At 43.9% G+C, this 27,285-nt stretch overlaps 1 protein-coding gene across 2 annotated transcripts in view; it reads left to right on the top strand.

Annotated features, from left to right (window-relative positions):
* The first annotated feature begins 942 nt into the window (after positions 1–942).
* LOC121633890 (gamma-aminobutyric acid receptor subunit rho-2-like) overlaps positions 943–27,285 on the top strand; it is a 63,786-nt gene continuing 37,443 nt past the window's right edge. For both annotated transcript variants that reach the window (XM_041976195.1, XM_041976194.1), the window contains exons 1-3: positions 943–1,130; positions 2,615–2,680; positions 5,439–5,545. In XM_041976195.1, coding sequence (XP_041832129.1) covers positions 1,009–1,130; positions 2,615–2,680; positions 5,439–5,545 — 295 coding nt within the window. In that variant the 5' untranslated portion in view covers positions 943–1,008. The remainder of the gene's footprint in view (positions 1,131–2,614; positions 2,681–5,438; positions 5,546–27,285) is intronic.

Genomic DNA, 27,285 nt, shown 5'->3' with positions numbered 1-27,285 from the left:
CTATGATCTGGGGTTGCTGCAGTTAGTCAGGTCTAGGTTCAGCAACACCATGTGTCCAGAGAATGAGGTCAGCCGATACATGAATACCTTGAATGAGCAGGTTATTCCATCTTCCCTGATGGCTCAGTGCAGGATTCATGGGGTTCAGACTGTGAAAGAGTGGTTCAGAGAACAGGAGACATCATTTTCACACATGGATCGGCCACCGAGTCCAAACCTGAAGAAACTTTAGGATGTCCTGGAGAAGGCTTTGCTCAGTGGTCGGACTCGCCATCATCAATAAAAGATTTTGGAGAAAATTAATGCAACACTGGATGGAAATAAATCTGGTGATGCTGCAGAAGCTTCTAGAGACGATGCCACAGAGAAGCTGCTGGAATCAGAGATGAAGGAGGTCCAGCCAGATATTAGAGGGTTTTTGTTTTGGCCAGCAGTGTATTCGCCATGAAATGGTAAAATGTCTCAGTTCAAACACCTGAAATGTTCTATTGAGAATAAAATATTGATTGATGAGTTTTACACATAATTATCTTCTGTTTTCATAAACATTTTTCACAGCGTCCCAACTTTTTTGGAATTAGGGTTTTATTAGGATTTTTACTAAATGTGCAGCTGCCATGACAGAAATGTAATTTAACAATGAAAGACAATGTTGATCATAATAATAAAAATAATAATACTAACAGATGACTCTGATAATTCTAATAAATGAGGCGAAGCTGCAGCAGGAATGTGCTCCCCCCACCCCACCCGGCCCCTGAGGGCTTCTTTCCTTTATGTTTTCGTCTGGCGCGCTGCATGTGGTCCTGATGCTGCTACGAGTCAGAAAAAGCTCCTCTTGAGTGTGAGGACCAATCAGAGCGCTTATCAGAGTTCATCACCCCGTCGGTTATCAGAGCCTCTCCTCTCTCTCCTTCTCTTACAAGAAGATGCTGACTGGTTCAGAGCATCCTGCGCGAGGACCTCGGGTCTCCCTGTTTGAGTCGCTGCTGGACTTTTAAACCCACCATGCCGTGTTATGTCAGGCTGCTGTTTTTACTTCTGTGCCTGATGCTGGTCGGAGAGAGTCGGAAACACAGAAGTAGGAAAAAGCGGTGGTCCGCATCGGCGGAGACTCACAAACCCGGAAAGTAAGTCATGTTTGCTCCCGCCGTGTTGGCTGCACCAGCGCCACAGCGCGCGCTAGGCTTGAGATTTTACACGCGGCAGGAATACGAGAAACATAGAAAATGATCACATACATTCATGAATATGTCTACATTTATGTCTACATTTACAAGCGAGGAAGCTTTTTTTCTACAGCAATCTGGCACATTTTCCACGTGACTGAACGCGTTTCTGTCACTTCCACGAGTCCTCAGCTAACGAGACTTGTCATCCGCGGGGGGAGTAAGACTCAGGTTTTCCCAGCAGGAATTAATTCAGCCTGGAAAAGCACTGTTCAGTTCGTTCAGTTTCTCTCTCTGTCATAAAGGAATAAAAGTAAATTTTTACATAAGCTGAGAAAAGAGTTGATCTGCTGCTGGTTGATGATCTCAGAAGTTTCTCACTGGAAGGTTTGTGTCTGGTAAACAACATTTACAGCAGGTTAAGAAACTAGTTTACTGAATGTGGGAGAAAAAAAAAACAAAAAACATTTGATTAAATTTATATGAGAATTCAAGAAAATTATGTTCAAAATTCTCTTTATAGTTAACAAACACGTGTGTCCTAAATATTCCATGTGGTCCAGAAACTGTTGTATCACTGACGCCGCACTAGTGGCTCATGGGAGCAGAAAGCTCCTCACATCCATGGAGACCTTCATCCCAAGTCCAGCCTCGTTTCCACCAACAGGTCTGAGGACGGTTTGGTTCAACACTGATTCCACAGCCAGCCGGACCCTTTCCTGGTAGGTGGGGTTTAAGTCGGATGCTGGGTGTAACAGCATAATGCCGTAGCAGCATGATGCCTTCCTTCAATTCTGTCAAAGGAAAATACAACACAGAACCAGAGGAGGAGGACGGTGGACAACCAGCAGGCTGTCTTCTTTCTTTTTGTCGTGTGTCTTTAAATCCTCCATATATTTAGACACTTAGCTGTTCCAGCTTTGTTCTGATTGATGAGTCACACAAGAAGTCATGATTCTTTCCACCAATCAGAGGACTGCACTGTGTCAAGCTCCACCCTTTAGCATCAGGTCAATAAGATTTAGACCAAAATCTTACTGATCCGATGGTTTCAGGATATTTTGGTTCCTTCCCAGTTTTTGCCTGTGGAAACGAGAAAAAAACAACATACCAAGCTGTCCCATACCGAGCCAGACCCGTACCGAGCCAGACCCGTACCAAGCCTTCCTGTACCGAGCTGTCCTTGACCGAGCTAGACCTGGACCGAGCTAGACCTGGTAGATTGTCGGTTAACAATGTAAAGAACGCAGGTATGAGGGCAATAAAGTTTGACGATGTTTAAAATGAGCATATCGACCTACGTACTTAAATGGAGCATAACTGAGGTTTAAGAGGAGAGAGGAAGGCTGGAGGCTGGAGGGTGTCAGAACTCCTGTCCAGGATGAAACAACAAATATCCAGCAGTCCATTAGGAACTTGAACTGTCGATCTTTCTGTCCTTCCAGGGCTGAAACAGCGGATGCTGCAGTTCTTGTTGGGAAGACGGGTTTCGAAATCCGGACGGTGGACGGGTGTGTAGCTCCTTTTACTTTTATATCAGCGGGCGTACACATTACACAACTTAGCAGAAAAAAGTTAGTAAATCTGTTTGATGGGTTATTTTTTCTGCGGTGGACTGGTGACCTGTCCAGGTCTACCTGTCCCAGTGGACATGTCTAGGTGGACCTGTCCCGATGGACCTGTCCAGGTGGACCTGTCTCTCACCTGCTAAATGCTGGATTAGGCTCCAGCTGCCCTTCAGTGGACGAAGAGGTGTAGATGGACGGGTTCTTTCTTGTTGTAATTAGCTTCTATTATTAGTAATGAATCTTCTATTGATGGAAAGTCTGTTTATTTCCTTTTAAATGAAGGAAAATGTATCTGTGGGAGGAGCAGGATGAAAAAAAAACGATGGGGTAACATCAGTTTTGGAAAGTTCAGTTTCTACTTGAACTAGTTCAAAGTTCAGTTCGCACATTTTAAAATGAACTAGTTGTTATGTCCAGTTTGCTGCTGCCAGCTGTTACCCTCAGATTACTTTTCCTATTAAGTCCAGGCTCGTAGCCGGATGCAGCTTCCACTCCTACAACACAAGGAAAATCTTTTTAAAGAGGAATTATTAAACTATCTGAGGCAGGAAACAAAGGACAGACCTCAAACTGCTAAACATTTAAACTTTATTTATCTTTTCATTAAGTCACTTTTCAATTTTTGTGAATGTATTTTTTCTGACTTGTTTTTCCAAAAGAAAGTTCCAGAAGTCAGGTCATAAACGTGCAACATTCAGCCCAAATGAAGAAGTAAAAAACAAAACAAAGAAGACATGCAGACCATACATCTGCATTAGTCAAGTTTCTGAAAGCTGAGGGTTCCTCTTTCCTGAAAGGCTGCAGGTCCTCAGAGACCAGTTTCTGGAGTCCAGCATGTATGTTTGTTCCACAGATGTCTGGGCAAACAGAAAATCTGGTTGAGTGACCAGAGTCGGGTATGATTCAGAGGCAAACATAGCACGAGAGTCATGGGCAGGTACAGGTGAGCACCATCAGAAGTTTCCATCTGCCATCTTTGTGTCTATAAACAGACTTTCCAGCAGCTCAAGAAGCTTTGTTACAACAAAGAAACCAAACTCTAGTTTTCTGCCCAGCTAGTCAGTTCACTGTTTAATTCACATTTTCTAAACCATTTAATTGTTAAAAAAAGATCAAATAGATCAACTGCAACAACTGCATGAATGTACAACAAATTAGGCTTTACAGCTTTATATGGGGATGCCTTTTCAATGAAAGGGTTGTAATAAAAGTATAATGTCTGTCGCGCTAAATCAATGTTACATGTTTAATGCAGTTTAAACACAACAACCGATCACTGGTGTTCATCTACGGAGCTCTCTGCTACGAGCAGTGAATTTAATGTGAAGTGTGGAAACCGTGCAGGCTCGTCTGACTGCTAATGTAATCTAGCTAGCTAGCCGCCAACTTTCATACAAGCCAGAGATGTAGTTACTTGAGCTTAATGTAACTCTTAAAACGTTTTGTTGGCATGTGTTTATCTCCTAAATCACACAACGGATGGGTCAAAACAATATTTTTTCCAGAAGTGACTTACCCAGCTTGTTAACAAGAGGTCCAGCAAGGTCCCCCCCTCCTCTGCTCGCACATCTTCAGACAAAAGTTAGTTTGGGCACAAATATCTGCAAGGAATGAGCCAAAAGTCAGGCCACAGTTTCATCATGCTGGGACTCGTGAGTGCACGTCTTTGACCTGCAGCAGCAGATTCAGGAAGTTGTTTTTTTTTCACTAAGTTGAGGTTGTAACACAAAATTAACATTTGCACAAAAAATTAAAGTAAACTATGGAAGATTGTCAGATAACCTGATTTTCTCTTTAACTTCAGATTTAGTTCATGTGTGTGTGTGACGTTTCTTTACAGCAGAAAATTTTGACACAAATTCAGATTTTTGTTGCACAAGTTCTCACATTGTATTTTACAAGTTTTTTCATTCTGGCTCATTTTTACCTTCGTAGTTCTGATCCACCAAAGCCAGAACCGTCCAAGACTTCTCATGGTGTCATGTAACTGTCCGACATGTTGACTTGCCGTCAGCTTCTCTGGACCACACTTGTTCCAGCAGATTCCTCAACACAACGGCATGACCTGTCCTCCCTCAGACCACCAGCAACTACCATCACATACCATGTTATTTTTTCCTCATGTAGTCTGGCTTCAATACATATTATCTTGCTTCCAATGCAAGAAGCAAGTTTTTCTTTATGGTCCAATGTATCCCTGATGTGGTATGTTCTGCATATTTCCATCTGTATACAAGATGATACTATGCAAGTCCAGAACCACCTTCTCGTTTCTTCATTTATACCCATAAATAATAAAAACAACTTTGATCAGAGATATTTGACTCTTTACAAGATGAATTTGTGAGGATGATTATCAATCCCAGTCATTATAATTTCCCTTCTGGGATTAATGAAGTGTGGAAAATGGAAGCAGCCTGTTCGTAATATCCAGAAATAGTTATGCAGGATTCTTGAGAGGCTCATAGATGAAATTGGTGGCTGGAAAAAACCTGGAGAACTCCAGAAAAATTTCACGCTTACTACAAATTGAAGCTGTTTGCACAGAGAAGATTTTATTATTTTTTTTTTTTAAAAGTATTCTATTTGATTTTTATTCATATTTACTGTATTTTCATTTTCTTTGATATTATTTGCTAATACGAACGGGAGGAATAATCACAGTAACCAAAATCTTTGTTCTTTTTCTTCCTGCTGTCAGTCCTCTGTCCAAAAAGGTTGTTGATGGTACAAAAAGCCGGAAAATGAAGACCACCCACCTCCTGCAGATTGATGAGCATGACTTCACCATGAGGCCTGCGTTTGGAGGTAGGCTCTGGGATCATTTCTAAGTGAGGGGAAGAGGTCATTGTTCTTAGAGGTGGGTTTTCTGAGTTTTTTCACACTGCAGAGGATGTTTCAGTTCAGCTGTCTGCTGACGTTGGCCTGGCCTGCCAGCATCACCATTCACCTTTGTGCTGACTAGAAAAGCTGAAGCAAGTTCATGTTGTCCAAGCGGTCTTCTTTCATACTTGACTGCGACAAACTGCTGATCTGAGCAGCTGATAGGTACCGAACATGTCAGCATTTTTCCACCAGCCTGGTGGTTCAGAGCTGAGCAGATGTCAGACTTCTAACCTTCATGTCATCTCTTCATTGCTTCAGATTCATGCCTGGGAATATTTCACTCCCAGGTCTTCCTGAAGCCACCATTTCTTCAGCTATTCAGTCAGAAAGTCAGAAAAATTTCTCTTCTGCTTGAATTTCAGGATGCAATTAAAAATAAGAAGCATAAGAATAAGGAGGAGGAGGTGTGCTAATGAAACTTCTCATGGTGAATTTCATGCTCTTCGGAGAAAGCAGCTGCAGCCACAGATTGGTGCACGAGTCTTACCAAGGATAGCTTTTTGTCTTGTGTTTGTAGCGTTTGTTTGCTGGATTCTGCAGAGAAAGAACAAAAGAAAGAGAGAGTGTTATCCTCTTATTCGAACATCATCAAAAGCTGACTTGTGTAAGTACCCTGCAGCGGCTTGCAAGACTTCCACGCAATCATTTGGCTGAGGACCGAGTGCGACTGTGCAGCAGCTGTTAGGCCCCTCTTAGCTTCAAAAGCAGCAACTGTGGTGTTACTAATGAAAGCCTCTTACATGTCCACTTCCTGGGTGTTGCCTGAACAATGCTGGGAGCGGCTCTTTTGTAAGTGTGGTGAAGATTCCCACATCGCAGGTAAATCCTGACTGCAGCCTTTCATTGTCCCAACATGCAGAATAAACAGCGCTGTTGTGAACTCACACCCCTGAATCCTGTCTGCTTTAGATTCTGCCTCAGAGCAACAGTGGGAGTGGTTTGTGTTCAGAATAAAGTCAAAGCTGTGAATGATGATGTGTCTTCTGTTTGCCTAATTAAAGAACCTGCTCTGCTCCCATTGGGTCGTCCCCTGTTGTGGCTCGGCCAGTCAAACATCAGAGGAGGAGTAGATAGTTGTTTGGATAAAAGATTTGGCATCACATTAACTTGTGATTTCCTTGGCACATCTATATATAGAGCGCCTCCTCCCCATCTGCCTCAGGTTTAAAGAACATGTAGTGGGCTGGATAGACCCGTCATGCATTAGTCATATTTGCATTTAAGAGCTAGAACTGGGCGATTCTGAAGAAGCCTTCACCAAATGCATCCTATCCCGGGGATTTCCCTCTGGACTTAGTGTGTGTAATGCAATGGCCTAGCTGTCTAATCTAACCACGGTCAACCAACAGCGGATTTACAGCTGCTAATCCATGAACAGTGCAGTCTGTGAAGGATGGCGGCTTTCTCACATTATTCTGTAAAAATCACACAAGGTCTGTGAATGCTGAGCCGGGTTGAGGCAGCATGTTAATGAAGCCCCTGAAAGCTTAAATCAGAGATATGTGACAATCGTTACAAGATGAATTGTGAGGATAATTATAGATTACAGACCCTGCGGTCATCAGATGCCGATGGTACAATTCCCAACAAGATGAATTCAAAGAGGCCCTTTCAGTCAGGACCATTAAGATTTCATTTACCTCTGTTTTTTTACCTACCTGTAAAAAGTAGTTCCAGGGTGATGTTCAGCACGGTGTAAAAAGTAGTTCCAGGCTGACTTTAAGCATGGTGTAAAAAGTAGTTCCAGGGTGATGTTCGGCATGGTGTGAAAAGTAGTTCCAGGGTGACGTTCAGCAGGGTGTAAAAAGAAGTTCCAGGCTGACGTTCAGCAGGGTGTAAAAAGTAGTTCCAGGGTGATGTTCACCACGGTGTAAAAAGTAGTTCCAAGGTGATGTTCAGCATTGTATAAAAAGTAGTTCCAGGCTGATGTTCAGCACGGTGTAAAAAGTAGTTCCAGGCTGACTTTAAGCATGGTGTAAAAAGTAGTTCCAGGGTGATGTTCGGCACGGTGTAAAAAGTAGTTCCAAGGTGATGTTCAGCACGGTGTAAAAAGTAGTTCCAGGCTAATGTTCAGCATGGTGTAAAAAGTAGTTCCAGTGTGATGTTCGGCATGGTGTAAAAAGTAGTTCCAGGGTGATGTTCAGCGTGATGTGAAAAGTAGTTCCAGGCTGACGTTTAGCAGGGTGGAAAAAGTAGTTCCAAGGTGATGTTCAGCGTGATGTAAAAAGTAGTTCCAGGATGATGTTCAGCAGGATGTAAAAAGTAGTTCCAGGCTGACGTTCAGCACGATGTAAAAAGTAGTTCCAGGCTGACGTTCAGCAGGGTGTAAAAAGTAGTTCCAGGGTGATGTTCGGCACGGTGTAAAAAGTAGTTTCAAGGTGATGTTCAGCATTGTGTAAAAAGTAGTTCCAGGATGACATTCAGCAGGATGTAAAAAGTAGTTCCAGGGTGACGTTCAGCAGGGTGTAAAAAGTAGTTCCAGGCTGAAGTTCAGCACGATGTAAAAAGTAGTTCCAAGGTGATGTTCAGCATTGTGTAAAAAGTAGTTACAGGGTGATGTTCGGCACGGTGTAAAAGTAGTTTCAAGGTGATGTTCAGCATTGTGTAAAAAGTAGTTCCAGGCTGACGTTCAGCAGGGTGTAAAAAGTAGTTCCAGAGTGATGTTCAGCACGGTGTAAAAAGTGGTTCCAGGCTGATGTTCAGCACTGTGTAAAAAGTAGTTCCAGGCTGACGTTCAGCAGGGTGTAAAAAGTAGTTCCAGAGTGATGTTCGGCACGGTGTAATAAGTGGTTCCAGGCTGATGTTCAGCACGGTGTAAAAAGTAGTTCCAGGCTGACGTTTAGCAGGGTGGAAAAAATAGTTCCAAGGTGATGTTCAGCGTGGTGTAAAAAGTAGTTCCAGGATGATGTTCAGCACGATGTAAAAAGTAGTTCCAGGGTGATGTTCAGCTTGGTGTAAAAAGTAGTTCTCAGGTGATGTTCAGCACGGTGTAAAAAGTAGTTCCAGGCTGACATTTAGCAGGGTGAAAAAAGTAGTTCCAAGGTGATGTTCAGCGTGATGTAAAAGGTAGTTACAGGATTATGTTCAGCACGATGTAAAACGTAGTTCCAGGGTGATGTTCACCTTGGTGTAAAAAGTAGTTCCCAGGTGACGTTCAGCAGGGTGTAAAAAGTAGTTCCAGGGTGATGTTCGGCATGGTGTAAAAAGTAGTTCCAGGGTGACGTTCAGCATGGTGTAAAAAGTAGTTCCTAGGTGATGTTCAGCACGGTGTAAAAAGTAATTCCAGGCTGACGTTCAGCAGGGTGTAAAAAGCAGTTCCAGGGTGACGTTCGGCATGGTGTAAAAAGTAGTTCCAGGGTGACGTTCAGCAGGGTGTAAAAAGTAGTTCCAGGCTGACGTTCAGCACGGTGTAAAAAGTAGTGCCAAGGTGATGTTCAGCACTGAGTAAAAAGTAGTTCCAGGGTAATGTTCTGCAGGATGTAAAAAGTAGTACCAGAGTGATGTTCGGCACGATGTAAAAAGTAGTTCCAGGGTGATGTTCAGCGCTGTGTAAAAATTAGTTCCAGGCTGACGTTCAGCACGGTGTAAAAAGTAGTTTCAGGCTGACGTTCAGCAGGGTGTAAAAAGTAGTTCCAGAGTGATGTTCGGCATGGTGTAAAAAGTAGTTCCAGGCTGAGATTCAGCACGGTGTAAAACGTAGTTCCAGGGTGATGTTCGGCATGGTGTAAAAAGTAGTTCCAGGATGATGTTCAGCAGGATGTTAAAAGTAGTTCCAGGGTGATGTTCAGCAGGATGTAAAAAGTAGTTCCAGGGTGGTGTTCAGCAGGGTGTACAAAGTACTTCCAGGGTGATGTTCAGCAGGGTGTAAAAAGTAGTTCCAGGGTGATGTTCAGCATGGTGTAAAAAATAGTTCCAGGCTGATGTTCAGCAGGATGTAAAAAGTAGTTCCAGTGTGGTGTTCGGCACGGTGTAAAAAGTAGTTCCAGAGTGATGTTCGGCAGGGTGTAAAAAGTAGTTCCAAGGTGATGTTCAGCACGATGTAAAAAGTAGTTCTAGGATGATGTTCGGCATGGAGTGAAAAGCAGTTCCAAGGTGATGTTCGGCATGGTGTAAAAAGTAGTTCCAAGGTGATGTTCAGCACGGTGTAAAATGTAGTTCCAGGATGATGTTTAGTAAGATCTAAAATATAGTTCCAGAGTGATGTTCGGCATGGTGTAAAAAGCAGTTCCAGGGTGATGTTCAGTATGGTGTAAAAAGTAGTTTCAGGGTGATTTTCGGCATGGTGTAAAAAGTAGTTCCAGGGTGGTATTCAGCAAGATGTAAAAAGTAGTTCCAGGGTGATCTTCAGCAAGATGTAAAAAGTAGTTCCAAGGTGATGTTCAGCACGATGTAAAAAGTAGTTCCAGGATGATGTTCAGCAAGATGTAAAAAGTAGTGCCAGGGTGATGTTCAGCATGATGTAAAAAGTAGTTCCAGGCTGACGTTCAGCACGGTGTAAAAAGTAGTTCCAGGCTGACGTTCAGCAGGGTATAAAAAGTAGTTCCAGAGTGATGTTCGCCACGATGTAACAAGTAGTTCCAGGGTGATGTTCAGTAGGATGTAAAAAGCAGTTCCAAGGTGATGTTCAGCATGATGTAAGAAGTAGTTCCCAGGTGATGTTCTGCACTGTGTAAAAAGTAGTTCCAGGGTGTCGTTCAGCACTGTGTAAAAAGTAGTTTCAAGGTGATGTTCGGCACGTTGTCAAAAGTAGTTCCAGGGTGATATTCGGCACGGTGTGACAAGTAGTTCCGGGGTGACGTTCGGCACGGTGTGAAAAGTAGTTCCGGGGTGAAGTTCGGCACTGTGTGAAAAGTAGTTCCGGGGTGATGTTCAGCATGGTGTAAAAAGTAGTTCCAGGATGATGTTCAGCAGGATGTAAAAAGTAGTTTCAGGGTAATGTTCGGCATGGTGTGAAAAGTAGTTCCAAGGTGATGTTCAGCACGGTGTAAAAAATAGTTCCAGGCTGACGTTCAGCAGGGTGTAAAAAGTAGTTCCAGGGTGATGTTCGGCATGGTGTAAAAAGTTGTTCCAGGGTGATGTTCAGCATGATGTAAAAAGTAGTTCCAGGATGATGTTCAGCAAGATGTAAAAAGTAGTTCCAGAGTGATGTTCGCCACGATGTAACAAGTAGTTCCAGGGTGATGTTCAGTAGGATGTAAAAAGTAGTTCCAAGGTGAGGTTCAGCATGATGTAAAAAGTAGTTCCCAGGTGATGTTCTGCACGGTGTAAAAAGTAATTCCAGGGTGGTGTTCGGCACGGTGTAAAAAGTAGTTCCGGGGTGACCTTCGGCACGGTGTGAAAAGTAGATCCGGGGTGACGTTCAGCACGGTGTGAAAAGTAGTTCCAGGGCGATGTTCGGCACGGTGTAAAAAGTAGTTCCAGGGTGGTGTTCAGCATGGTGTAAAAAGTAGTTCCAGGGTGGTGTTCAGAAAAATGTAAAAAGTAGTTCCAGGGTGATGTTCAGCACGGTGTAAAAAGTAGTTCCAGGGTGGCGTTCAGCACGGAGTAAAACGTAGTTCCAAGGTGATGTTCAGCACGGTGTAAAAAATAGTTCCAGGCTGACGTTCATCTTGTTGTAAAAAGTAGTTCTCAGGTGATGTTCAGCACGGTGTAAAAAGTAGTTCCAGGCTGACGTTTAGCAGGGTGAAAAAAGTAGTTCTAAGGTGATGTTCAGCGTGATGTAAAAAGTAGTTCCAGGATTATGTTCAGCACGATGTAAAACGTAGTTCCAGGGTGATGTTCACCTTGGTGTGAAAAGTAGTTCCCAGGTGATGTTCAGCACGGTGTAAAAATTAGTTCAAGGCAGACGTTCAGCAGGGTGTAAAAAGTAGTTCCAGGGTGATGTTCGGCATGGTGTAAAAAGTAGTTCCAGGGTGACGTTCAGCATGGTGTAAAAAGTAGTTCCTAGGTGATGTTCAGCACAGTGTAAAAAGTAATTCCAGGCTGACGTTCAGCAGGGTGTAAAAAGCAGTTCCAGGGTGACGTTCGGCACGGTGTAAAAAGTAGTTCCAGGGTGACGTTCAGCAGGGTGTAAAAAGTAGTTCCAGGCTGACGTTCAGCACGGTGTAAAAAGTAGTTCCAAGGTGATGTTCAGCATTGTGTGAAAAGTAGTTCCAGGGTAATGTTCTGCAGGATGTAAAAAGTAGTACCAGAGTGATGTTCGGCACGATGTAAAAAGTAGTTCCAGGGTGATGTTCAGCGCTGTGTAAAAATTAGTTCCAGGCTGACGTTCAACATGGTGTAAAAAGTAGTTTCAGGCTGACGTTCAGCAGGGTGTCAAAAGTAGTTCCAGGGTGATGTTCGGCATGGTGTAAAAAGTAGTTCCAGGCTGAGATTCAGTACGGTGTAAAAAGTAGTTCCAGGGTGATGTTCAGCAGGGTGTAAAAAGTAGTTCCAGGGTGATGTTCAGCATGGTGTAAAAAATAGTTCCAGGGTGATGTTCAGCAGGATGTAAAAAGTAGTTCCAGTGTGGTGTTCGGCACGGTGTCAAAAGTAGTTCCAGGGTGACGTTCAGCAGGGTGTAAAAAGTAGTTCCAGGCTGACGTTCAGCATGGTGTAAAAAGTAGTTCCAAGGTGATGTTCAGCATTGTGTAAAAAGTAGTTACAGGGTGATGTTCGGCACGGTGTAAAAAGTAGTTTCAAGGTGATGTTCAGCATTGTGTAAAAAGTAGTTCCAGGCTGACGTTCAGCAGGGTGTAAAAAGTAGTTCCAGAGTGATGTTCGGCACGGTGTAAAAAGTGGTTCCAGGGTGATGTTCAGCACTGTGTAAAAAGTAGTTCCAGGCTGACGTTCAGCAGGGTGCAAAAAGTAGTTCCAGAGTGATGTTCGGCACGGTGTAATAAGTGGTTACAGGCTGATGTTCAGCATGGTGTAAAAAGTAGTTCCAGGCTGACGTTTAGCAGGGTGGAAAAAATAGTTCCAAGGTGATGTTCAGCGTAGTGTAAAAAGTAGTTCCAGGATGATGTTCAGCACGATGTAAAAAGTAGTTCCAGGGTGATGTTCAGCTTGGTGTAAAAAGTAGTTCTCAGGTGATGTTCAGCACGGTGTAAAAAGTAGTTCCAGGCTGACGTTTAGCAGGGTGAAAAAAGTAGTTCTAAGGTGATGTTCAGCGTGATGTAAAAAGTAGTTCCAGGATTATGTTCAGCACGATGTAAAACGTAGTTCCAGGGTGATGTTCACCTTGGTGTGAAAAGTAGTTCCCAGGTGATGTTCAGCACGGTGTAAAAATTAGTTCAAGGCAGACGTTCAGCAGGGTGTAAAAAGTAGTTCCAGGGTGATGTTCGGCATGGTGTAAAAAGTAGTTCCAGGGTGACGTTCAGCATGGTGTAAAAAGTAGTTCCTAGGTGATGTTCAGCACGGTGTAAAAAGTAATTCCAGGCTGACGTTCAGCAGGGTGTAAAAAGCAGTTCCAGGGTGACGTTCGGCATGGTGTAAAAAGTAGTTCCAGGGTGACGTTCAGCAGGGTGTAAAAAGTAGTTCCAGGCTGACGTTCAGCACGGTGTAAAAAGTAGTTCCAAGGTGATGTTCAGCATTGTATGAAAAGTAGTTCCAGGGTAATGTTCTGCAGGATGTAAAAAGTAGTACCAGAGTGATGTTTGGCATGATGTAAAAAGTAGTTCCAGGGTGATGTTCAGCGCTGTGTAAAAATTAGTTCCAGGCTGACGTTCAGCATGGTGTAAAAAGTAGTTTCAGGCTGACGTTCAGCAGGGTGTAAAAAGTAGTTCCAGGGTGATGTTCGGCATGGTGTAAAAAGTAGTTCCAGGCTGAGATTCACCACGGTGTAAAAAGTAGTTCCAGGGTGATGTTCAGCAGGGTGTAAAAAGTAGTTCCAGGGTGATGTTCAGCATGGTGTAAAAAGTAGTTCCAGGATGATGTTCAGCAGGATGTTAAAAGTAGTTCCAGGGTGATGTTCAGCAGGATGTAAAAAGTAGTTCCAGGGTGGTGTTCAGCAGGGTGTACAAAGTACTTCCAGGGTGATGTTCAGCAAGGTGTAAAAAGTAGTTCCAGGGTGATGTTCAGCATGGTGTAAAAAATAGTTCCAGGGTGATGTTCAGCAGGATGTAAAAAGTAGTTCCAGTGTGGTGTTCGGCACGGTGTCAAAAGTAGTTCCAGAGTGATGTTCGGCAGGGTGTAAAAAGTAGTTCCAAGATGATGTTCAGCACGATGTAAAAAGTAGTTCCAGGATGATGTTCAGCAAGATGTAAAAAGTAGTTCCAGAGTGATGTTCGGCATGGAGTGAAAAGCAGTTCCAAGGTGATGTTCGGCATGGTGTAAAAAGTAGTTCCAAGGTGTTGTTCAGTAAGATCTAAAAAGTAGTTCCAGAGTGATGTTCGGCATTGTGTAAAAAGCAGTTCCAGGGTGATGTTCAGTATGGTGTAAAAAGTAGTTTCAGGGTGATTTTCGGCATGGTGTAAAAAGTAGTTCCAGGGTGGTATTCAGCAAGATGTAAAAAGTAGTTCCAGGGTGATCTTCAGCAAGATGTAAAAAGTAGTTCCAAGGTGATGTTCAGCACGATGTAAAAAGTAGTTCCAGGATGATGTTCAGCAAGATGTAAAAAGTAATGCCAGAGTGATGTTCGGCACGGTGTAAAAAGTAATTCAGGGCTGACATTCAGCATGGTGTAAAAAGTAGTTCCAGGCTGATGTTCAGCAGGGTGTAAAAAGTAGTTCCAGGGTGATGTTCGGCACGGTGTAACAAGTAGTTCCAGGGTAAAGTTCAGCATGGTGTAAAAAGTAGTTCCAGCTGACGTTTAGCAGGTTGTAAGAAGTAGTTCCAGGGTGATGTTCAGCATGATGTAAAAAGTAGTTCCAGGCTGACGTTCAGCACGGTGCAAGAAGTAGTTCCAGGCTGACGTTCAGCAGGGTATAAAAAGTAGTTCCAGAGTGATGTTCGCCACAATGTAACAAGTAGTTCCAGGGTGATGTTCAGTAGGATGTAAAAAGCAATTCCAAGGTGATGTTCAGCATGATGTAAGAAGTAGTTCCCAGGTGATGTTCTGCACGGTGTAAAAAGTAGTTCCAGGGTGTCGTTCAGCACTGTGTAAAAAGTAGTTTCAAGGTGATGTTCGGCACGTTGTCAAAAGTAGTTCCAGGGTGATATTCGGCACGGTGTGACAAGTAGTTCCGGGGTGACGTTCGGCACGGTGTGAAAAGTAGTTCCGGGGTGAAGTTCGGCACTGTGTGAAAAGTAGTTCCGGGGTGATGTTCAGCATGGTGTAAAAAGTAGTTCCAGGATGATGTTCAGCAGGATGTAAAAAGTAGTTTCAGGGTAATGTTCGGCATGGTGTGAAAAGTAGTTCCAAGGTGATGTTCAGGACAGTGTAAAAAATAGTTCCAGGGTGACGTTCAGCAGGGTGTAAAAAGTAGTTCCAGGGTGATGTTCGGCATGGTGTTAAAAGTTGTTCCAGGGTGATGTTCAGCATGGTGTAAAAAGTAGTTCCAGGATGATGTTCAGCAAGATGTAAAAAGTAGTTCCAGAGTGATGTTCGCCACGGTGTAAAAAGTAATTCCAGGGTGGTGTTCGGCACGGTGTAAAAAGTAGTTCCGGGGTGACGTTCGGCACGATGTCAAAAGTAGATCCGTGGTGACGTTCAGCACGGTGTGAAAAGTAGTTCCAGGGCGATGTTCGGCACGGTGCAAAAAGTAGTTCCAGGGTGGTGTTCAGCATGGTGTAAAAAGTAGTTCCAGGGTGGTGTTCAGAAAAGTGTAAAAAGTAGTTCCAGGGTGATGTTCAGCACGGTGTAAAAAGTAGTTCCAGGGTGGCGTTCAGCACGGAGTAAAAAGTAGTTCCAAGGTGATGTTCAGCACGGTGTAAAAAATAGTTCCAGGCTGACGTTCAGCAGGGTGTAAAAAGTAGTTCCAGAGTGATGTTCGGCATGGTGTAAAAAGTAGTTCCAGGGTGATGTTCAGCAGGGTGTAAAAAGTAGTTCCAGGGTGGTGTTCAGCAAGATGTAAAAAGTAGTTCCAGAGTGATGTTCGGCATGGTGTTAAAAGTAGTTCCAGGGTGATGGTCAGCATGATGTAAAAAGTAGTTCCAGGATGATGTTCAGCAAGATGTAAAAAGTGGTTCCAGAGTGATCTTCGGCATGGTGTAAAAAGTAGTTCCAGGGTGTCGTTCAGCACTGTGTAAAAAGTAGTTTCAAGGTGATGTTCGGCACGTTGTCAAAAGTAGTTCCAGGGTGATATTCGGCACGGTGTGACAAGTAGTTCCGGGGTGACGTTCGGCACGGTGTGAAAAGTAGTTCCGGGGTGAAGTTCGGCACTGTGTGAAAAGTAGTTCCGGGGTGATGTTCAGCATGGTGTAAAAAGTAGTTCCAGGATGATGTTCAGCAGGATGTAAAAAGTAGTTTCAGGGTAATGTTCGGCATGGTGTGAAAAGTAGTTCCAAGGTGATGTTCAGCACGGTGTAAAAAATAGTTCCAGGCTGACGTTCAGCAGGGTGTAAAAAGTAGTTCCAGGGTGATGTTCGGCATGGTGTAAAAAGTTGTTCCAGGGTGATGTTCAGCATGATGTAAAAAGTAGTTCCAGGATGATGTTCAGCAGGATGTAAAAAGTAGTTCCAAGGTGATGTTCAGTAAGATCTAAAAAGTAGTTCCAGAGTGATGTTCGGCATTGTGTAAAAAGCAGTTCCAGGGTGATGTTCAGTATGGTGTAAAAAGTAGTTTCAGGGTGATTTTCGGCATGGTGTAAAAAGTAGTTCCAGGGTGGTATTCAGCAAGATGTAAAAAGTAGTTCCAGGGTGATCTTCAGCAAGATGTAAAAAGTAGTTCCAAGGTGATGTTCAGCACGATGTAAAAAGTAGTTCCAGGATGATGTTCAGCAAGATGTAAAAAGTAATGCCAGAGTGATGTTCGGCACGGTGTAAAAAGTAATTCAGGGCTGACATTCAGCATGGTGTAAAAAGTAGTTCCAGGCTGATGTTCAGCAGGGTGTAAAAAGTAGTTCCAGGGTGATGTTCGGCACGGTGTAACAAGTAGTTCCAGGGTAAAGTTCAGCATGGTGTAAAAAGTAGTTCCAGCTGACGTTTAGCAGGTTGTAAGAAGTAGTTCCAGGGTGATGTTCAGCATGATGTAAAAAGTAGTTCCAGGCTGACGTTCAGCACGGTGCAAGAAGTAGTTCCAGGCTGACGTTCAGCAGGGTATAAAAAGTAGTTCCAGAGTGATGTTCGCCACGATGTAACAAGTAGTTCCAGGGTGATGTTCAGTAGGATGTAAAAAGCAATTCCAAGGTGATGTTCAGCATGATGTAAGAAGTAGTTCCCAGGTGATGTTCTGCACGGTGTAAAAAGTAGTTCCAGGGTGTCGTTCAGCACTGTGTAAAAAGTAGTTTCAAGGTGATGTTCGGCACGTTGTCAAAAGTAGTTCCAGGGTGATATTCGGCACGGTGTGACAAGTAGTTCCGGGGTGACGTTCGGCACGGTGTGAAAAGTAGTTCCGGGGTGAAGTTCGGCACTGTGTGAAAAGTAGTTCCGGGGTGATGTTCAGCATGGTGTAAAAAGTAGTTCCAGGATGATGTTCAGCAGGATGTAAAAAGTAGTTTCAGGGTAATGTTCGGCATGGTGTGAAAAGTAGTTCCAAGGTGATGTTCAGGACAGTGTAAAAAATAGTTCCAGGGTGACGTTCAGCAGGGTGTAAAAAGTCGTTCCAGGGTGATGTTCGGCATGGTGTAAAAAGTTGTTCCAGGGTGATGTTCAGCATGGTGTAAAAAGTAGTTCCAGGATGATGTTCAGGAAGATGTAAAAAGTAGTTCCAGAGTGATGTTCGCCACGGTGTAAAAAGTAATTCCAGGGTGGTGTTCGGCACGGTGTAAAAAGTAGTTCCGGGGTGACGTTCGGCACGATGTCAAAAGTAGATCCGTGGTGACGTTCAGCACGGTGTGAAAAGTAGTTCCAGGGCGATGTTCGGCACGGTGCAAAAAGTAGTTCCAGGGTGGTGTTCAGCATGGTGTAAAAAGTAGTTCCAGGGTGGTGTTCAGAAAAGTGTAAAAAGTAGTTCCAGGGTGATGTTCAGCACGGTGTAAAAAGTAGTTCCAGGGTGGCGTTCAGCACGGAGTAAAAAGTAGTTCCAAGGTGATGTTCAGCACGGTGTAAAAAATAGTTCCAGGCTGACGTTCAGCAGGGTGTAAAAAGTAGTTCCAGAGTGATGTTCGGCATGGTGTAAAAAGTAGTTCCAGGGTGATGTTCAGCAGGGTGTAAAAAGTAGTTCCAGGGTGGTGTTCAGCAAGATGTAAAAAGTAGTTCCAGAGTGATGTTCGGCATGGTGTTAAAAGTAGTTCCAGGGTGATGGTCAGCATGATGTAAAAAGTAGTTCCAGGATGATGTTCAGCAAGATGTAAAAAGTGGTTCCAGAGTGATCTTCGGCATGGTGTAAAAAGTAGTTCCAGGGTGTCGTTCAGCACTGTGTAAAAAGTAGTTTCAAGGTGATGTTCGGCACGTTGTCAAAAGTAGTTCCAGGGTGATATTCGGCACGGTGTGACAAGTAGTTCCGGGGTGACGTTCGGCACGGTGTGAAAAGTAGTTCCGGGGTGAAGTTCGGCACTGTGTGAAAAGTAGTTCCGGGGTGATGTTCAGCATGGTGTAAAAAGTAGTTCCAGGATGATGTTCAGCAGGATGTAAAAAGTAGTTTCAGGGTAATGTTCGGCATGGTGTGAAAAGTAGTTCCAAGGTGATGTTCAGCACGGTGTAAAAAATAGTTCCAGGCTGACGTTCAGCAGGGTGTAAAAAGTAGTTCCAGGGTGATGTTCGGCATGGTGTAAAAAGTTGTTCCAGGGTGATGTTCAGCATGATGTAAAAAGTAGTTCCAGGATGATGTTCAGCAGGATGTAAAAAGTAGTTCCAAGGTGATGTTCAGTAAGATCTAAAAAGTAGTTCCAGAGTGATGTTCGGCATTGTGTAAAAAGCAGTTCCAGGGTGATGTTCAGTATGGTGTAAAAAGTAGTTTCAGGGTGATTTTCGGCATGGTGTAAAAAGTAGTTCCAGGGTGGTGTTCAGCAAGATGTAAAAAGTAGTTCCAGGGTGATCTTCAGCAAGATGTAAAAAGTAGTTCCAAGGTGATGTTCAGCACGATGTAAAAAGTAGTTCCAGGATGATGTTCAGCAAGATGTAAAAAGTAATGCCAGAGTGATGTTCGGCACGGTGTAAAAAGTAATTCAGGGCTGACATTCAGCATGGTGTAAAAAGTAGTTCCAGGCTGATGTTCAGCAGGGTGTAAAAAGTAGTTCCAGGGTGATGTTCGGCACGGTGTAACAAGTAGTTCCAGGGTAAAGTTCAGCATGGTGTAAAAAGTAGTTCCAGCTGACGTTTAGCAGGTTGTAAAAAGTAGTTCCAGGGTGATGTTCAGCATGATGTAAAAAGTAGTTCCAGGCTGACGTTCAGCACGGTGTAAAAAGTAGTTCCAGGCTGACGTTCAGCAGGGTATAAAAAGTAGTTCCAGAGTGATGTTCGCCACGATGTAACAAGTAGTTCCAGGGTGATGTTCAGTAGGATGTAAAAAGCAATTCCAAGGTGATGTTCAGCATGATGTAAGAAGTAGTTCCCAGGTGATGTTCTGCACGGTGTAAAAAGTAGTTCCAGGGTGTCGTTCAGCACTGTGTAAAAAGTAGTTTCAAGGTGATGTTCGGCACGTTGTCAAAAGTAGTTCCAGGGTGATATTCGGCACGGTGTGACAAGTAGTTCCGGGGTGACGTTCGGCACGGTGTGAAAAGTAGTTCCGGGGTGAAGTTCGGCACTGTGTGAAAAGTAGTTCCGGGGTGATGTTCAGCATGGTGTAAAAAGTAGTTCCAGGATGATGTTCAGCAGGATGTAAAAAGTAGTTTCAGGGTAATGTTCGGCATGGTGTGAAAAGTAGTTCCAAGGTGATGTTCAGGACAGTGTAAAAAATAGTTCCAGGGTGACGTTCAGCAGGGTGTAAAAAGTCGTTCCAGGGTGATGTTCGGCATGGTGTAAAAAGTTGTTCCAGGGTGATGTTCAGCATGGTGTAAAAAGTAGTTCCAGGATGATGTTCAGCAAGATGTAAAAAGTAGTTCCAGAGTGATGTTCGCCACGGTGTAAAAAGTAATTCCAGGGTGGTGTTCGGCACGGTGTAAAAAGTAGTTCCGGGGTGACGTTCGGCACGATGTCAAAAGTAGATCCGTGGTGACGTTCAGCACGGTGTGAAAAGTAGTTCCAGGGCGATGTTCGGCACGGTGCAAAAAGTAGTTCCAGGGTGGTGTTCAGCATGGTGTAAAAAGTAGTTCCAGGGTGGTGTTCAGAAAAGTGTAAAAAGTAGTTCCAGGGTGATGTTCAGCACGGTGTAAAAAGTAGTTCCAGGGTGGCGTTCAGCACGGAGTAAAAAGTAGTTCCAAGGTGATGTTCAGCACGGTGTAAAAAATAGTTCCAGGCTGACGTTCAGCAGGGTGTAAAAAGTAGTTCCAGAGTGATGTTCGGCATGGTGTAAAAAGTAGTTCCAGGGTGATGTTCAGCAGGGTGTAAAAAGTAGTTCCAGGGTGGTGTTCAGCAAGATGTAAAAAGTAGTTCCAGAGTGATGTTCGGCATGGTGTTAAAAGTAGTTCCAGGGTGATGGTCAGCATGATGTAAAAAGTAGTTCCAGGATGATGTTCAGCAAGATGTAAAAAGTAGTTCCAGAGTGATCTTCGGCATGGTGTAAAAAGTAGTTCCAGGGTGTCGTTCAGCACTGTGTAAAAAGTAGTTTCAAGGTGATGTTCGGCACGTTGTCAAAAGTAGTTCCAGGGTGATATTCGGCACGGTGTGACAAGTAGTTCCGGGGTGACGTTCGGCACGGTGTGAAAAGTAGTTCCGGGGTGAAGTTCGGCACTGTGTGAAAAGTAGTTCCGGGGTGATGTTCAGCATGGTGTAAAAAGTAGTTCCAGGATGATGTTCAGCAGGATGTAAAAAGTAGTTTCAGGGTAATGTTCGGCATGGTGTGAAAAGTAGTTCCAAGGTGATGTTCAGCACGGTGTAAAAAATAGTTCCAGGCTGACGTTCAGCAGGGTGTAAAAAGTAGTTCCAGGGTGATGTTCGGCATGGTGTAAAAAGTTGTTCCAGGGTGATGTACAGCATGATGTAAAAAGTAGTTCCAGGATGATGTTCAGCAAGATGTAAAAAGTAGTTCCAGAGTGATGTTCGCCACGATGTAACAAGTAGTTCCAGGGTGATGTTCAGTAGGATGTAAAAAGTAGTTCCAAGGTGAGGTTCAGCATGATGTAAAAAGTAGTTCCCAGGTGATGTTCTGCACGGTGTGAAAAGTAGTTCCGGGGTGATGTTCAGCATGGTGTAAAAAGTAGTTCCAGGGTGGTGTTCAGCATGGTGTAAAAAGTAGTTCCAGGGTGGTGTTCAGAAAAGTGTAAAAAGTAGTTCCAGGGTGATGTTCAGCACGGTGTAAAAAGTAGTTCCAGGGTGGCGTTCAGCACGGAGTAAAAAGTAGTTCCAAGGTGATGTTCAGCACGGTGTAAAAAATAGTTCCGGCTGACGTTCAGCAGGGTGTAAAAAGTAGTTCCAGGGTGATGTTCGGCATGGTGTAAAAAGTAGTTCCAGGGTGATGTTCAGCAGGGTGTAAAAAGTAGTTCCAGGGTGGTGTTCAGCAAGATGTAAAAAGTAGTTCCAGAGTGATGTTCGGCATGGTGTTAAAAGTAGTTTCAGGGTGATGGTCAGCATGATGTACAAAGTAGTTCCAGGATGATGTTCAGCAAGATGTAAAAAGTAGTTCCAGAGTGATCTTCGGCATGGTGTAAAAAGTAGTTCCAGGGTGGTGTTCAGCAAGATGTAAAAAGTAGTTCCAGAGTGATGTTCAGCATGATGTAAAAAGTAGTTCCAGGATGATGTTCAGCAAGATCGGGGCGGCAGTGGCTCAGGCGGTAGAGCAGGTCGTCCAATGATCGGAAGGTCGGCGGTTCGATTCCCGCTCCCGCAGTCATCTGTCGTTGTGTCCTTGGGCAAGACACTTAACCCTCCTTGCCTCCAGTGTTGGCATCGCTGGTGTATGAATGTGTGGATGAATGTTCGGTGATGGTCGGAGAGGCCGTAGGCGCAGACTGGCAGCCACGTTTCCGTCAGCTTGCCCCAGGGCAGCTGTGGCTACACACGTAGTTTACCATCACCAGGTATGAGTGAGGAGTGGATGAATAATGGATTCACACAATGTAAAGCGCTTTGGGTGCCTTGAAAAGCGCTATATAAATCTAATCCATTATTATTATTATTATTATAAGATGTAAAAAGTAGTTCCAGAGTGATGTTCGGCATGGTGTAAGAAGCAGTTCCAGAGGGATGTTCGGCATGGTGTAAAATGTAGTTCCAAGGTGATGTTCAGCATGGTGTAAAAGGTAGTTCCAGGGTGATGTTCGGCACGGTGTAACAAGTAGTTCCAAGATGATGTTCGGCAGGGTGTAAAAAGTAGTTCCATGGTGATGTTCAGCACGATGTAAAAAGTAGTTCCAGGCTGACGTCCAACAGGGTGTAAAAAGTAGCTCCAGGCTGACGTTCAGCGGGGTGTAAAAAGTAGTTCCAGAGTGATGTTCGGCATGATGTAAGAAGTAGTTCCAAGGTGATGTCCAGCATGATGTAAAAAGTAGTTCCAGGCTGATGTTCATTGTGGTTTTAAAAGTAGTTCTAGGGTGATGTTCGGCATGGTGTAAAAAGTAGTTCCAGGGTGATGTTCAGCAGGATGTAAAAAGTAGTTCCAGGGTGGTGTTCGGCACGATGTAAAAATTAGTTCCAGGGTGATGTTCAGCAAGATGTAAAAGGTAGTTCCAGGCTGATGTTCAGCAGGGTGTAAAAAGTAGTTCGAGAGTGATGTTCGGCACGGTCTAAAAAGTAATTCCAGGCTGACGTACAGCATGGTGTAAAAAGTAGTTCCAGGTTGACGTTCAGCAGGGTGTAAAAAGTAGTTCCAGGGTGATGTTCAGCACGATGTAAAAAGTAGTTCCAGGGTGATGTTCAGCACGGTGTAAAAAGTAGTTCCAGAGTGATGTTCAGCACGGTGTAAAAAGTAGTTCCAGGGTGGTGTTCAGCACGGAGTAAAAATTAGTTCCAAGGTGATGTTCGGCACGTTGTGAAAAGTAGTTCCAGGGTGACATTCGGCATGGTGTGAAAAGTAGTTCCGGGGTGACGTTGGCACGGTGTGAAAAGTAGTTCCGGGGTGAAGTTCGGCACGGTGTGAAAAGTAGTTCCGGGGTGACGTTCGGCACGGTGTGAAAAGTAGTTCCGGGGTGAAGTTCGGCACGGTGTGAAAAGTAGTTCCGGGGTGACGTTCGGCACGGTGTAAAATGTAGTTCCAGGATGATGTTCAGCAGGATGTAAAAAGTAGTTTCAGGGTAATGTTCGGCATGGTGTGAAAAGTAGTTTCAAGGTGATGTTCAGCAAGATGTAAAACGTAGTTCCAGAGTGATGTTCGGCATGGTGTAAAAAGCAGTTCCAGAGGGATGTTCGGCACGGTGTAAAAAGTAGTTCCAAGGTGATGTTCAGCATGGTGTACAAGGTAGTTACACGGTGATGTTCAGCACGGTGTAAGAAGTAGTTCCAAGGTGATGTTCAGCATGGTGTAAAAAGTAGTTCCAGGCTGAAGTTCGGCAGGGTGTAAAAAGTAGTTCCATGGTGATGTTCGGCACGATGTAAAAAGTAGTTCCAGGCTGACGTCCAACAGGGTGTAAAAAGTAGTTCCAGGCTGACGTTCAGCGGGGTGTAAAAAGTAGTTCCAGAGTGATGTTCGGCATGATGTAACAAGTAGTACCAAGGTGATGTCCAGCATGATGTAAAAAGTAGTTCCAGGCTGATGTTCATTGTGGTTTTAAAAGTAGTTCTAGGGTGATGTTCGGCATGGTGTAAAAAGTAGTTCCAGGTTGATGTTCAGCAGGATGTAAAAAGTAGTTCCAGGGTGGTGTTCAACACGATGTAAAAATTAGTTCCAGGGTGATGTTCAGCACGATGTAAAAGGTAGTTCCAGGCTGATGTTCAGCAGGGTGTAAAAAGTAGTTCCAGAGTGATGTTCGGCAAGGTGTAAAAAGTAATTCCAGGCTGACGTACAGCATGGTGTAAAAAGTAGTTCCAGGTTGACGTTCAGCAGGGTGTAAAAAGTAGTTCCAGGGTGATGTTCAGCAGGGTGTAAAAAGTAGTTCCATGGTGACGTTCAGCACGATGTAAAAAGTATTTCCAGGCTGACGTCCAGCAGGGTGTAAAAAGTAGTTCCAGGGTGATGTTCAGCAGGGTGTAAAAAGTAGTTCCAGAGTGATGTTCGGCATGATGTAACAAGTAGTTCCAGGGTGATGTTCAGCAGGATGTAAAAAGTAGTTCCAAGGTGATGTCCAGAATGATGTAAAAAGTAGTTCCAGGCTGATGTTCATTGTGGTTTTAAAAGTAGTTCTTGGGTGATGTTCAGCATGGTGTAAATAGTTGTTCCAGGGTGATGTTCAGCATGGTGTAAATAGTTGTTCCAGGGTGATGTTCAGCATGGTGTAGCATCTTTTCTTCTTCTAACATGTCTGGAAACGTCTGGGAAGTGAGGAGACCAGTTGCTGGAGTTTTAGGAGAGGAATGTTGTCCCATTCTGGTCTGATGCAGGATTCTAGCTGCTCTACAGTCCTGGACCTTGTTGCTGGATTTCTGCTTCCATGATGCTCCAGATGTTGTGTATTGGTGAAAGATCTGGACTGCAGGCAGGCCAGTTCAGCAGCTGGACTCTTCTCCTGTGAAGCCATGCTGCTGTGATGGATGCAGGATGTGGTTCAGCATCGTTTTGCTGAAATCTGCAAGGCCTTCCCTGAAAGAGACGTTGTCTGGATGGGAGCAGATGTTGCTCGTAGACCTTTGCCTCAAACCATTTTAAATGAGCTTTGGTCCAGAGAGGCCCTGGATTTGGATCCTTTTCACATCTGGCTTCTTCTCTGCATGATAGAGCTTTAACCTGCGTTTGTGGGTTTCAGGGTGAACTGTGTTCACAAACAGTGGTTTCTAGAAGAAAGTGGTTTCTCCTTGTAATTTAGGAAACATACAGCTGTGTTTTCACTGTGCAGTTTAGTTCATAGGGGACTTTAGCTGTGTCCTTATGATCCTCAGCTGCAGAAAAAGTTAAAGAATGGCAAAATCACGAATGACCCTGCTGCATGGGAACGTCTCTACAGGTGTCTGATGTTATGCCCACTCATCCGGTATGTCAGCAGGATCTTAGGATTAACTGAGACCAGTACGTGATATGTGGCATATGGTGTGAGTAAGAGTAGGGAGGACGCTGCTGACAGCTGGAGCTGGAAGTTAATATACCCTCTTCCAGGTGACAGCTTTGCTTTGCCACCAGTTATGTAAGGCTGGCACCCCTACTGCTCTGCAGATTATCCATGCCACAGCAGCCAATGTGACTTTAACAAACAAGTGACAGAAGGGTGTGTAAATTTGTTTTTCTGTTGATGGTAATGCTACCAGGATACTCTTCCATCTCCCTGTAAATCCCAAACTGGCCTTAAATATAATCCTTTCAATCAGCTAAACAGCAACTATGAGCACACTGAGATCTGGTGAAGAAACATCTCCTGTCAAATTATTTGAGTCATCATCAGACACAGCTTACTAGGATTCCCCATCCTGTTATTTGAGAGGATGACTTGAGGACAGGGACACAAATCATGGCGCTGATTGCATCATGACTGATGTCACAGTTCTTTCATAAGCAAATAACAACAAGCAACAATGCAGAATTCTTTTAGGGATAAAAACTGTAATGATATTTTTAATTTGAGAAATATATGAAGTTCATATAAGTTAAATAAGTGTTTGGTAGCGATGATGCCATGTGGAATGACCGTAGTTCCCCTCAGCTTATGTATTTATCTGTAATCTGTGGGCAGCTGTTTCCAGGGAAACAGTTCCACCAAGCTGCTCCATGTTTCTTCCTCACTGATAAACAGTACAAGCAAAGGACAGATGATGAACATCTGTAGCAAAGAAAGAGTTCTTGGAGACCAGAAACCAAAGTAAATCATACTGAAGACTGGACTTTGCTTCACCAGATTAAACGCATGCACCACTCATGAAGTTCTTATGGTTCTTTATTATAAAATATTTTAATGGTTGGTTTACATTTTGTACCTTAAATAAAATTAGAATGACTGAGTTCCAGGAATTATGAGTAGTGGAATTAAAGCCTGATGACCCTGCACCCTGGCCTAGTGGTGACCATCTGGACATCATGGTTGCAGATGGACTTCGTGACCACGGTTCTGCTGTGGTTGGGCTTCATGACTGCGGTTCTGCTGTGGTTGGGCCTTGTGCCCGCGGTTCTGCTGTGGTTGGGCTTCGTGACCGTGATTCTGCTGTGGTTGGGCTTCATGACCGTGGTTCTGCTGTGATTGGACCTCGTGAACACAGTTCTGCCAAAGTTTGCCCAGATCTGGGGCTCACACATCAAATCACTTGCTTTCTGTGGTTCAAAAAATAGTTGTCACATCTTGTAGCCCTCTTTAACCTTAGCTGTTTGATTGCACTATTTTTCACTTTTCATGTGTACCCAGTAGTGAAATGTCCCTCCTGAGCTTCTGTATGACTAGGTAGACTTTATCTCCTCTTCCTACCCCAGCTACCAGTGTGAGCATATAAAGAACAGGCTAAGTAGCTCCTGGTCTTTTGTCTCTCTTCATGTATTGCCTTTGGAGCAAGTTGTAGCTGTGACTAGTAGGGGTCAGTTTTCTTTCTGTTTTAGTTTAATCTTCCTTTCACCCACTTTCTGCACAGCTTAGTCCAGTTCAGGATTGCAGGGAAGCAGGAGTGTATCCCAGTAATTAGCAGGTGAGAGGGGTTCCAGGCTTTCATCAATCTGTACTTGTATTAGTGATGGGAGGGGGACGTCAGAGCTGTGAAAAACTTCCTGTTTAGCAGTGATGGTTCTGCTACAAGCTTTAGCAATAAACACCACACAGCTCCTTTAGCCAATGACCCTGCCTGAGGCGATTACACCTGCAGCTCCAGCAGCAGGTCTGTTGTAGGAAGACGAGTCTGTTCTCCTACTCAGGAGTCTGTGCAGGAGTCGTACTCAGACCCTAACTCGATGTGTTGTGATGGTCCATCATAGCTGAGAATGGATCAGACCTGCTATCTGAGCTTTCATCATGAGATGTTTTGCAGTTTTTACAGCAAACTGCTTTCCCATTGCTCTGTGGATAACCAGGTGAGGATGTTGGGTTCAAAGTTTGCTGAAGTTCAGTTTCTCTTTGTTGGCTATAATCTAAAATAACATCTGGTATCCTGTCTTGCAAAAAGAACCTTTAACTTCCTGATAACAGAAGGGTTTTTGGTATCTGGTAGATAATCTATCACCCAAAAGTTGAAATATTGATCTTCTCTTATTAGGTAATCTTTGTTGCTGTACAGAAACAGATCTGTATCTACTTTAGCCAACAATCTGTAAGCATTATCATAGGGCTGTAGTGCCTCACTCTCTTTATGGTTTACTAACCTGCATCACATTTAGAGATGAAATTCTTTACGTATTCATTCATCCTTTGCAACTGTAGGCATTCCCAGGCTCACCAGAGGCATCTCTCTCCTCCCATCCAGACATCAGGGCGGCTTTCAACCATGTCTCTGAAGCTCTATATCGTAGTGTCACCTCATCTTCCTGATCATCGTATTTCAAGACAGCTTTG

This window comes from Melanotaenia boesemani, chromosome 22 (genome assembly GCF_017639745.1).
Source record: "Melanotaenia boesemani isolate fMelBoe1 chromosome 22, fMelBoe1.pri, whole genome shotgun sequence".
In the NCBI taxonomy this organism is placed as follows: domain Eukaryota; kingdom Metazoa; phylum Chordata; class Actinopteri; order Atheriniformes; family Melanotaeniidae; genus Melanotaenia; species Melanotaenia boesemani.
Note: the sequence above shows the minus strand (reverse complement) of the source record. Positions and strands in the feature narration are given on the sequence as shown.